We start from the raw sequence: 13,204 nt of genomic DNA, 5'->3' as shown, positions 1-13,204 counted from the left end.
AACAAAGCTCACAAAAAAATTTGTCAGAAAACAGGACCTTTTTTTCCAAGTGAATGCAATACGTTTCGTAGGGTCTTGTCATTCAAAAAAACTTGATGGGGGCGCTTGCTATTGTTTCCTGTTAGCGAGTGCTTTGGTGCCATCTTGTGTTTTTTTTTAGGGTGTTACAGAAAAAGCACACAAACTGTAAATATAGACAACTCAAAAGTGCTGCACAAAAAAACGTAGCTACCAAACAAATAAGCGGTTATTGTCATTTTCCAAGGTGGACGACTGTGTCTCTGCTTCGGCCCGTCGTTGACGGATGCCCACCTTTCGCTTCATGACGCGAAGCCTCTAAAAAAATATTGCAAATATCAGTCGATGCTCAGTGGAAATACAGTAACATTTTTGTTTGTTTCTTTTATGCATATTCACGCATGCAGTGGACGTGCTTTCTATTAAAAACTCGAACGTGGGAAGCTCAAAATACAAAATGTATCTACTCCTCTGCACAAGCTGCAGCCAGCCGCGTCTCTCTCTTTCCTCTCGCTCTCTTGCTTGCTCTACATTCTCTCTCTGTCTAACTCTTAAACCATCCGAGGGCGCGCGTGCATTCGAGCGCTGGTTGCGCACGACCACGCTGACCACATCTGCTCCAGCAGTTTTGGATGCAACAGCAACAACAAAATGTGCCAATGCGACTCGTCCGGCTCCAAAGCGAAGGCTGCGGGCTCCCTGGCGGAAGCGGGCAAGCTTTTCGTCAAGCACACCACCCTGCACGGCCTGAGGCACGTCTTCGGCGGGGGCTCGTACCCGCGCCGGGTGGCCTGGCTGCTGGCGTTCCTGGCGGCCGCGGCTCTGCTGCTCGTCTGGTCGTCCAACCGCGTGCGCTACCTGCTCTCGTCGCCCGTGTACACCAAAGCGCACATGGTGTACGCCAAGCGGCTCGTCTTCCCCGCCGTCACCATCTGCAACCAGAACCTGCTCCTGCCGCGGCGCATGAAGAAGACGGACATCTTCAGCGCCGGAAGGTGGCTCGGGCTCCTGGGGAGGAACTGGCAGGTGTCCCCCGCGGCCAGGGAGGCTTTGGCGGCTCCGTCGCAGCGCGCGGCCGAGCCGCCGTGGTCGCCGCTCTCCCGCATCCTGGACTTCAACCACTTTCTGCCTCCCCCGCGGGAGTCGCAGCCGTCCATGAGGCAGCTGCTGGACCGGCTGGGGCACCAGCTGGAGGAGATGCTCTTGTACTGTCGCTACCAGGGAGAGATGTGTGGCCCGCGGAATTTTAGCACCGTGAGTGGGATAAGAAACTATTTTTTCTTCTTTTTCTTCCCTCTCTCTCTCTCTCTCTCTCGCTCTCTTTTTTTCTTTTTGGTCAACCCGCACCAGCAACAGGTTGCAGGAGTCGACTGAGTGCATGCTGTTGATTGGTATACAGTCTTCCCTCGCTATAACGCGGTTCACTTTTCGCGGTCTCGCTGTATCGCGGATTTTTTTTCAAGTGCAATTTTGCATATTTTTTTGCAGTAATATGCCCATTTTATAAAATTTATGAAGGTTTGAACATTATCAATGTTTGCACCAGAGAGAAATGTGAGAACATGTAAATGCCTCAATGAGAAAAGTGTCTAAATTGTGTGGTAGGGGATTTTAGAGCCTTAAAACATTTATAAGAATTGTAAAACATTAAGCGAACTACTTCGCGGATTTCATTTATTGCAGGTATTTTTTGGAACCTAACCCCAGCGGAAAACGAGGGAACACTGTACTGCAGTCTTTTTTTTTTTTATCTCGCCCTCGCATCACCCACTATATTATACTTTCTGGATTATTTTTTGCATCGCAGTGTGTGACATATTGTCAATAATCTTGATTTTTAAACTAGTGTTTCTCAATCTTTACTGAGCCAAGGAAAATGTATAGGCCTTGGTAAATCCAGAATGATATGACAATTCAAGCTCAGATGTTTAACTCATTTGCTCCCAATAACGTGTAAATACGTTTTTTTTTTATGTTTTACGGGTCCCAAAGACGTATCTATACGTTTTTTGCTCTTTTTTTTATGCTAGAGCATACAGAAGGCTTTGATGCAGCCTCTCAACTGCAAATAAGGGTTGCAGAAATGGTAGTTATTACACAAACGGCCAGCAGGTGGCAGCAAAGCAAAGGAGATCAACCAGGGTCATGTTGAAAAAAAAAAAGCTCAATTACTCACAATTTTAAATAGATTTGTGAAAACGGATGAAACTTAGCTCTCTTCTAATGCTAATTGCTGCAAAACTGAAGCAGATAGAAACGTACTTTTTTTTCCTGATGAAAGAAGAGACTTTAATCTTTCTTTTGGTAGGTTCCATCCTTTTATAGCAATAGAACACAAAATGCTGTGGTCCTTGCAAAATCAGTCAAAATCCAGTAAAACAGCCGGGAGCGAACGGGATTGCTTCTGTGAAAATGGCGGCGAGTGAATGAGTTAAAATAAGTAAATACAAACCATATTTTTTTTTTTTTTGGTTTAATTGTTTTCAAGAAAAATCAGGTCTTTAGTTTCATTCATCCAGTTGGTTCACTTTGCAATGAGATTTTATGTGCGTTTGTAAATTACAGTTAAGTTGCATTTATCTGTCAACGAGAAAACATTTGCGCTTAATTTTTAACTTACAGTACGTGCAGTACATTTCAATTGATTAAATACAATAGGCAGTTATTCCATCCATCCATTTTCTTGACCGCTTATTCTTCACAAGGGTCGCGGGGGCTGCTGGCGCCTATCTCAGCTGGCTCTGGGCAGTAGGCGGGGGACACCCTGGACTGGTTGCCAACCAATCGCAGGGCAAGGCAGGCAGTTATTTTATTTTCCTATTGAGCTATTTTCAGCAGTAAAAAAAAAGTAATGTTTTATTCAGAATTAATTTGATAACTTGATTATTTTTCATAATTAATACTTTTAAAACTTCCAGTTGCTGTCGACTGAAGATGACGTCACCTGTAGCTAATGACCAATCACAGCTCGCCTGTTTTCTGGGTTTGGTCAACAAACTGCGTCATGATTGGTTGCTATCTGCTTCGTCAGCACAGGTGATGTCATCTTCAGTAGACAGCAAGTGGAAAAAAATCGTTTTAAAAGATATTAATTATACACGAAAAATAATAAAGTTTCAAATTAATTCTGGGCAAAATATTACTAGGAAAGCTAGGAATCGTTATCAGACGATACCCGACCTTTTTTGAAGGTATAATACTACGCCCTCTTGTGTCCGTAAATGAGAGGAATAGAAAATTGTCATTAATTTCATGCAAGTTTAAGCAAAAATGTTACAAGTCTTTCTTTAAAATGATCTGTCAGGTTATTTTCCCCTCAATATCAAAAGTACTAGAATGTGCTATGGCTACCACTTCACTATTAGTATGACTTTTGCTGTGGTTGCACAGTTGTAATCAATCTGCAAAGGTGCTTGTCCATAAACACATTTTTAGGAGCTTGATGGGAAAAATCAAGGCAGCCATATGGCGCCTCTCCTGGCGTCCATCGCTGCTGGATTGATGTGTTTACAATCACATGCTCACAAGAGACCCGCGCACTGCCCCTAATGAAGATTTTTGATTCATGGTGAGCCGCTTTCCCCAACGCGCATACTCACTGTTGACCTTTTATTAGTTAGCGGTGACTCCCAGCCAAGATGCATGCGAGTTCATCAGGTGTGCCGTGGGAAATGATCCAATTTGAATTCATTGGTCTGAAAACGGTTATTTAGTCACTGCAAATCGTTTTTCATCCATCTATGAAAATGATGTATACTGACAGGAGGATACATTAAAAAGTTCTTTCACGAGATTGCAGGAGGTGCAATTAACCGTAGTGTGTAATATCCACCTGTTGTCTTTTACACGGAAGACTAATTGCTTTGTGTTAAACAGAACAGGTGTAACAGGTTGAGGATAGATAGTGAGAGAAGTACATTATACTGTATGCTGTAGCACAATATTAAAAAACAAACAAACAAACAAACAAAAAAACCTGCAAAACAAAAATATAAAATAATTTGTGCTGATTTTTTTTTTTTTTTTTTTTTTTTTGCTGTGTGCAAGGCGCGCATGCTAAGTGCAAACAAAACCCCTACACCACCGAGCGAATGCTCCTTGCGCACACTCTGCTAATAATGAGAGCGCCACTGCCCCCTAATGTAGTGGAGGTGCAATTGCACTTTATTCTAGGACTGTAAAAAAAAAAATGAAAAAATAAAAAAGCATTTTCCCCGAGGGGGCGCCCCACTATTTGAGAAGGACTGTGTTACGTGAAGTTATGTCGAATATTTATGAATGAAGAAAGCGATCTAGTTTTATACTCGAGTAAATTGTGTTTTACCATTCACGGTCTGTGGTCACCATCGTAGAGTGACGTCACGTAGTCCGTCGGTGAAGTCGGGGTCCTCTTTTTTTTTTTTTTTCCCCGACTTGGCAAGTGGAATTTTCGAGTTCAAGGGGGCGTTCGCGTACACATTTCCTGGTTTGAACTCGGAAAAATCCGACTTCCGACCATCCTCGAATGCAGCATTACCTCCTGATGTCATTTTCAATCGACGGCAAGTGGCAATTTGGTAAATGTAAGGTGTTTTTTATTTTTTATTTTTTATTTTTTACCCGACTTGGCAAGTGGAATTTCCGAGTTCAAGGGGACGTTCGCGTACACATTTCCTGGTTTGAATTCGGAAAAGTCCGACTTCCGTCTATGCTCGAATGCAGCATTACCTCCTGATGTCATTTTCAGTCGACGGCAAGTGGCAATTTGGTAAACGTAAGGTTTTTATTTTTGACCCCACATATGTGTGTTATAATCTGAAGTGTTGAAAATGGCTTGCTCTCTTTGATGATGTAATGTTACCGGTTGAACAAACGTGCCGTTTTTTTTAGGTCTCCTTAGCGTGACAATTTTGGAGGTGCAATGTTTCGGTATGTGCCTTGTGAAACATTGCATTCCGCGACCATGTTTACTCGTCAAGCTCATGTTTGAGTGACACTTGATAACTCCAAAATACATTGCCTCTCGGTCGTAAAAACGCCTCGGGCGCTTGTCTTACAATATTCAAATGAGCCGGGGATGCTACGCTGTTGCATTCCGAAGCTGCGGCAGCTTGTTGTACCGATAAACAGAAAACAGGGGCCCGTGTTTTGGGGGTGGGGGGTGCATTGATAATCGATGAGGCCCGCGTTGCCTCCGGGCATGCGAGACAAGCTGTCTCCATGAAATAGAGTCAGTCGCACTCCAGAGGCGATCCATCCGAGCAGCTTAGGGGGGGGGGACATGAAGCCCCCTATTGACTGCAAGTGCAGGGACCCCACCCTTGTTGTTGGTGGGGGTCTCTCAGAGCTGTAAATGTGATTTGTTGTGTGTTATTTCCAAGAACATGCCTCAGCCCCACTGCGCAGCGCACGCCACTAACTGGAGTAGTTCCCGTTTTTTGTAAGATCTAACTGAATTCTATTTATTCTCGAGTTGCTTTCGGGCTACTCGCTCACTTTGATGGATGATTTCCCTCCTGTGTTCAGTCATGCTATATTAAGATGAAGAGACCCTGTGGAATAGGGTTTTGAGTTGTGATTTTTATTTTTTATTTTTATATTTATTTTTCTGGAAATCGTATTACCCAGCAAGTTCTGAGCAGCCAATCTGGTCACACAAGCATAATGCGTAATATGTTCTGGTCATGTGAGCAAATACAGACATACGCTTGGGAATTACTTTTTTTTTTTTTTGTTGTTGTTGTTTTTTGTTTTTTTTGTATTGCTTATTTCTTTTCCTTTCCTGTGATGCCACCACAGGGATGCAAAGTGGAAGTTGTTTTATTATTGAGCGTAAGCCCATGAGTAAGCATTGATAATCCATTTTTGCCTCCTCAAAATACCGCCTAAAAAAAATGTTCATTTTTAATAAGAAAAATAACATTCTTTAATAGCGCATTATGTAAAAATTGTAACGATAACATTGTTCACTTATCTGCCGTCCTGTTGCTTCTTCTGAAGTGAAAGGAAAGATTAAAGGAAAGATGTTCTGGGTGGTGCAATATGAGAAATACAGCTAATTAATTATGCACAATATAAAATGTATTTTAACTAGAGGTGTCAGGCGATTACAATTTTTAATAGTAATAAATCGCATTACGTATAGTTAACTTCCGATTAATCTGTTTTAAATGTACAATAAAATGTACAATAAAATACTTTTTTCTAAGCTTTCATACTCTTGGTAACATTTAAAGTGAAACAAATGTTAAACTAATAGCAATATGGCTGCATTTTTTAGTCATTGACACAATAATTTCATAATAATTCATAGCACTGAGCAAAAATTAAAACGATGTACTGTACTGTAAAATAAACAAGTGTGATATTGATTTGTGTTGAAGTCGTTTTTCTGCCACTAGATGGCATAATTGCATTTGTAAGACCTTGGTGAGAGCTCAGTGCGTTTTTCTTTTCATATTAAGAGCTATCGAATCGTTAACATGAGAGTAACTTGTGAAATTCTGCACATTTTTAAAATTGTAAAATACAACTTGACACCAGTCTCACACAAATATATGCGTTATTTTTACATTTATTACTCCTAAATTTTGACTGTGTTGCGACTGGAATTCCCCCAGTACAGGCTTTCCAAGTAAGGGGCGGTCATTGATCGCACATTACAAAAAAACAAAATAGTGGTGTTAAAGAAACTTTAAATTAAATTTTTTTTTTAAATATCGTAATATAAAAATATATACAGAATTTATTTATTTATTTATTTATTTATAAATGATGACACCCGCAATTGTAACCATTACAAATGCCCATAAAACATGACTTAGTGTGCAAAATTGCTCCCTCTAAATCAGGCATCTTCAAAGAGTGAGTAGTTTTACTTTTTGTTTTTTTGTTTTTTTGTATATACACCGTCAGTGGCAGTGTCGTGGTTCATTGGCCTGAATCGTGTTGGGGCAGCACGCGTTCAATTCTCAGCTTCTCACTCAGTGACTGTGTGAGTGGTTTTCTGTCTCTGTGAGTGTCTTGTGATTGACTGGCAAGTTCAGGGTGTAGTCAGCTGATCTCCACTCAAGCGTCCCACAATCACAAACTGGATAATTGCAGTTGAAATTGATGGATGGATTATTGGATAGATGCCTCTTTCCTCTTTTGTGTTGCGAATTCATCGTGGAACTGGGAACTTTTGTTTTTGAGCAGAAATAGCAGGATCGTCTTTTTTTTTTTCGGGGGGGACAACAATGTACACGAAAACGACGCATTGCTCTTGATACGTCGCCAAATCCGCTAACGGCGAGCGACATAAAGGCGCGTCAGAGGTCTGTCTTCTTCAGATGAAATCAAATCCTGTCATATCATCGCTAAATTGCTTTGTTTCTCCAATTTGTTTCCCATGTGAAGGGACAAAAACAAATTTGACACAACTATCTTTCCGAGGGTGACAAAAAAAAAATGTGATTGCCACTCCCGAAATAGTATCACATTCTTCAATTTGATGACGTTTAAAGCGGTTTCATTTGAGCTGACCTTATTATCCATCCATTGATTTTTCTATTGCACTTGTCCTTTTTAAAGATTGCAGGTAAGCTGGAGCCTATCCCAGCTGGCTTTGGGCGGGAGGCAAGGCGATCGACCCGTTTCTCTCGCCCTGTCAGAGGCAAACTCCGCTTATACCTGCGCGATCCTAATGAAGACAAACGCAATCGAAAGTGCGTATATTTTAACTCATTCAGTCCTAGCCATTTTCATGTTTTATTGCTATCAAAATATGGAACCTACCAAAAGAAAAATGTGTCTCTTCTTTCATCAGGGGGGAAAAAAAAGTACAGTATTTTTTTTTATGTTTTGTAGCTATTAGCATTAGAATTAGCTAAGTTTCATCATTATTCACAAACCTGTTGAAAATTCTGGGAAAAAGAGCTTGTTGCAACATGGACCTGGCTGATCTCTTATACTTTGCTGCCACCTGCTGGCCGTTTTTTTTTTTATTATTATTGTAATAAGTACCATCGCTTTAAGTGGCCGCTTCAGGTCAGAAACTGCATCAAAACCTTCACACAAAAACTCTAGCATACAAAAACCTAAAAAAACGTATAAATACGTTTTTGGGAGTGAATGAGTTAACAATGTGCTTAGTGTTTGCCTGTGCACCACGATTGGAAGAAAAACGAATCAGTGTTATATAACATCTCAATTTTTTTTTGCAATTATTGCACAATTGCCGTTTCATTATGATTTGTTAACAGGGGTTCCCAACAGAATCATATCTGGATTTTCACTGTGAGTAAGCTTGCATAATAGTTAGCAAAATACCACAGGCGCCATATGCCGCAAAAAAGAACTTCATTAGGCTTCCCGAAGTGGGCCAAAGTGTGATTCTAGGGATTCTCGCACACTTGAGGGCATGCACGAAAAAGAATAAGATTTGATTTTATTTTAGTCTTATTTTTAGGCTTGTTTTGAGCTTTGCAGTCCTGCAGGGCAACTTTGGTGAAGTTCTAGAAGAGAAATAACAAGCTTAGAATGAGGTCTCCCATTAATCACTGGTGGGCACTGCTTATCATCTTAAAAGGTTATGGTGTGTGTGTGTGTGTGTGTGTTTTTTGTGTTTTTTGTTTTTGCCCAACATTAGCATTCAACTGTGTCCGCGCTTTTTCGAGGTCTTTCTAAACAACCTGATGAATAAAAGTGTAATATTCATCCGATTTAATGGCCCTGTTTTTCCCTCTCGCCAGCTCCCGTGGGAAATACGAAAAGTGCGTGACTCATTGCTGAGCCGCTCGTCAACAATTTGTCCCTAAATGTTATTTCCAATGTCTTATTTTCGAATACTGGAATTGTGAAAAGTAAATCTCGGGATGAGCTCAATTTGGCATCATCTTGTAGAACATTTGCCCCAGCTTAATAAGTAATGAGAAAGTGGAAAAAAAACAAAACAAAAACAGCTTGTTCAACAGTTATGCTGCCACCTATTGGCCTGGCATGAATTCAACAGTGTTACACGTGCAGACTACAAAAAACTTGTTCCAATGTTGACACCGGGATGCTTGATGTTTGTGTTAGGGGGCGTGGCCACTAAGGGATATAACGATATCCAAACATCACGATACGATATTATCACGATATGAAGCTCAGGATACGCTAATTATCACGATATTGTGGGGAGGTTGGTGATATTTAAAAAAAGGTCACAATATTGTAAAAAAATAAATAAAATGTGCTCATACTAAAAAAAAAAGCACAATATTGTGCTTTTGTACATAACATCAATGTTATGTTATTATTATTCATGTTTTATTATTATTATGTTATTATTATGTTATGTTGTTAATGCACACACATTGAGTTCCTCCATATATTGACTTCACGTTCCCCTTCATCTGAGAATTAGTGTAGATTTTAAACATAGAAGGGCCAAAACATCCCGAATGAAAATTAAATTGCACAATCAACCAGACTTTATTTATTTATTTATTTATTTTAAACAGATGTGTTGCATTTAAATATCGTGAACATGACGACGACTATATTGTGGCAGTATTAATATCACAATATCACGATATCGCGCTTATACTTGCATCCCTAGTGGCCACTCCATGTACCACATTCTTGGAGTGACAAGTGCAAATGGAGATCAGGAAGTGCTGTTTCCATGAGTGAAAATACAATCCATTCTTTTGCTGTTTTTATGCTATTATGTTATATTCCCCATCCGGGCTTGTAGAATGCTCTCCTTGAAATTAAAAAAAATAATAAAATAAAATATTGGGCCCATAGACAAGGGGGACTTGATGAGCGTCTCATTTGCATGAGAGAAGCCCGCCCCCTCAAAACTGGCTCAGCTCAGTGAGCGTTAATGAAGAGAGCGTGGGAAGCTTTGGAAATTGGAAACAAAACAGTATACGTTTGATCTATTATGATCTGATTTATTTGCGCCACCGAATGTGTCTTACATTCAATAAACTGCCACCCACTGACAAGCGCCTTCATACGTGTACGAGCCAGATTGTCTCTCACAGGTGTCTTTTACTCTTCTTTTGTGTGACAGTCAAACAGTATTTTTCTTTTCTCAACAGTCGCCTTGATATCAATGACAGGGACAGAGATCGTGGTTCTTTGGCAATTTTGTGGGGGTGGGGGGGGGAGGCGGCCTGTGTCTCCGCATGGCACTCACACAGGAACCGATCGCCCAGGGCGGTCTCAACACTCTCATGCTGTCACTCTGTGAATTATTCAGCCAAGATGATAGCAATTTTTTTTTTTTTTTTTTTTTTTTTTTTTGCCACGACACAAATGGGTCGATGACGCCTGATGTTTTTTCACACCGGCGGGCTCCATCTGATACAGTCATTCTAAATGAAGGCTTGCGCGTGCAATGTGACTGCAATCAGGGATTTAGAAGCAAAAAGCTGCTTAGGGATTTACAAATATTTGCTAAAGTTTTATGCTAAATAGACAAACGCATCGTTCTACTTTAATATCACCTTCGAGCTTTTTGGTTTTCTCCTTCAAGAGAAATATCACACATTCCTTTGTGATTGGTTTGATTTTAGGAACAAACCTTCGTTTTGACTTTTTGTTTTTGAGGAACATTGGATGAGCTTTTCAATAGGCAGACGTGTTGCGAAGAAACCGCAATAAAGACTCCTACCCGCCCGTCCCAAGGTCACCACGGGTTCCCCTCCCTCTGCTGCTACACTTGACTCAATGCAGACGGTTACCACAGCAACTCGGGCTTACCCTGAAGTTTGTCTCCAGGCTATCAACATGTAAACGCAGGTGGCCAATGGTGAGGCTTATTTGGGAAAAAAATAGATTTTTTATTCGGCCCACAAGTGTGGAAATGCACCTGTTGTTATTAGGGATGCCACGATAACGGCAATATCGTGATATTGCGATATTAAAACAGCCACAATATATCGTCGTCGTCATGCCGCGATATTAAAAGCAGTACATCTTTTAAAAAAAAAAAGTCAGGTTGATTTCCATTTGTGCAGTTCTAGCACCCTCTGGTGGCTAGTTTTTTAGTACAGTTTAACTTTCATTGGGCATGTTTTGGCCCTTCTATGTTTAAAGTCCACGCTAATGGTCAGATGAAGGAGAACATAATATGCTTGTGAACTGAGTCAATATGTGGAGGAACTCGATATGTGCGTGCATTAGCAAGTGCCTCAATATTAAATGTTATTAGAGATTCTAGTTTTTTTTTTTATATGCATTGCTGCAATGTACAAAAGTACAATATTGTTTTGTTTTTTAGTGTGAGCATATTTTTTTTTACAATATCGTGACCTTTTTTTAATATCGCCAACCTCCCCACAATAACGTAATAATTATCGTATCATGACCTTCATATCGTGATAATATCATATTTGGACATTGTTACATCCCTAGTTGTTATATCAGCAAAGATGATCGTGCCTTATTGAGTCGTCTGCGAGGTACCGTGCGCTGAATTCTCTTAAAGGGATTAAATTATTAAAAATAGCTTCTCTTTTTTTTTTTTTTTAAATTAAATTAACTCGAGTTAAACGGTCATTTGCTGTTTGTATGTGGAGGGGGGAATAAATCTTAAAATCTCCAATAATTCTAGAAGAAGTTAACCTTGACAGCAATCGGAATTCTCACAGTATTTGTTTACTAATACTACGAGAATAGGGCGGGACATGAAGCTGTGACGAAACCAGGAAGCGCAGACGCTCGGAGGAATCAAATAAACCTAAAATGGATGGCTGCTGCAATGAATTCTGTTCTCGCAGAATTACTCACCGTTTCCATGTTGAATGTTGAACACCAAGAGGCGCTTTGTGCGTTTTTATCTGGTAAAGATGTTCGTGTTTTGTTTTGTTTTTTCCTAAAACGAGACCGAAGACGACATTTTCATCCGTTGGGGTGATTTGTCAAAACAAACGTGTACAAGATACTACGCCGTCCAATCAGCTCCAAGTATTGTACAGATTGTCCCGCCTTCATGCTTATGTCGTGCGAGGATCATCTTGAGTGTAAACGTTGTTGTCTCTTTCTGTCTTTTTGACAAAAGCAGCATCACTATTGTCCTTGATAATTGTTTGCTTGTTAAACAAATGAGCCGTTTGTTTTGGATGCCAGGGGCTTTTCAATTCAGCCCATCCCGCTGCACGTTGTCTGGTTGTAAAGCATAATTAGCAGGTGAGGCGCCGCCAGATTTCCTGGCGCGATAATCGCAAAGGGCGATGACGAACCGTGATGGGATGAAGGAGAGGGGAGCGTTTTGAAGGGTGTTAAAATCAATGTGGTGTGTCGCCCCCCCACCCCCCCCAACACCCTCCTCTTGAGAGTCTGCATGGTGCAGACACTCTGGACCCACTTGAAAGGTTATGACTCGTATATTTTCTTGCTGATTTCTGTCTGAAATGCTCTTTAATGTCCTACCTGGACAGATTTTTTTTTTTCTTGCTCATAGATTGCAGTTTTTCAAGTGATATTTGAGTAGTTTGTTATAAAAGCCTCTACAAAAACCGCAATTCCCTAGGAGGTTTTTTGTTTGTTTGTTGTAATTCTCTATCTTACACAACTCAGGAAAATGCATTATATAAATACAGGATGTGTACCTATGAATTGAATTCCTTCTTAATCTACACATCTGGGCTTCTGTTAATGTGTGGTGGTGATTTTGTTTTCCTAAACCCCAAGCCTGTATTTTGCCATTTTGTGTTTGTTTTCTCAACAGCGGGACGTTTCTGTGGACAGACAATTGTTTACCCCTCCAGCCAATTGCAGAGCGGGGGGCTGAGGGCGGCGGGGGGCGTGTCACTCACTCACTGTCTGCAGATGGGGCCGGGCGAATTTGTCGGCTGTATGAGGTCACTCCTGTGGCGGTGTACATTGAGAAGTAGTTCACGGGTATACATTCTGTAGATAAATAGTGCATTTTCCTGAGTGAAAACGGAAGACCCCGCCTTTAAAGTACAATCCATGGAATTTGCCCGAAATGGCCAAAATGGCCGACCTCCTGTACAATGTTAAGGACGAGTCCTTGAGACCTTTTTAGTTTTTTCCCACCTAAATTTCACCTAAGTTCAGCATTCCTGGTAAAATATATACATTTAAATCCAGATACACTCATTGAGAAATGGATGGCTTTTATGGGAACATTGAGGTCCCCCAAAGGGCAAATAATAAAAATATCCGTTCTGTATTTGGATTTGTTTTTACTACATGTGAATGTCAA

General features: G+C 40.6%; 1 protein-coding gene across 6 annotated transcripts in view; it reads left to right on the top strand.

Annotated features, from left to right (window-relative positions):
- asic1b (acid-sensing (proton-gated) ion channel 1b) overlaps window positions 1-13,204 on the top strand; it is a 185,093-nt gene that overhangs the window by 149,568 nt on the left and 22,321 nt on the right. The window contains exon 1 of one of the 6 annotated variants that reach the window (XM_077530079.1): window positions 579-1,272. The exons of 4 other annotated variants lie outside the window; for them this stretch is intronic. In XM_077530079.1, coding sequence (XP_077386205.1) covers window positions 670-1,272 — 603 coding nt within the window. In that variant the 5' untranslated portion in view covers window positions 579-669. Of the gene's footprint in view, window positions 1-578; window positions 1,273-13,204 lie in introns of those variants that run through there. One more of the 6 variants, XM_077530078.1, reaches the window with a different exon arrangement.

Source organism: Festucalex cinctus, chromosome 8 (genome assembly GCF_051991245.1).
Source record: "Festucalex cinctus isolate MCC-2025b chromosome 8, RoL_Fcin_1.0, whole genome shotgun sequence".
In the NCBI taxonomy this organism is placed as follows: domain Eukaryota; kingdom Metazoa; phylum Chordata; class Actinopteri; order Syngnathiformes; family Syngnathidae; genus Festucalex; species Festucalex cinctus.
This window is presented reverse-complemented; position numbering and strand designations above follow the sequence as displayed.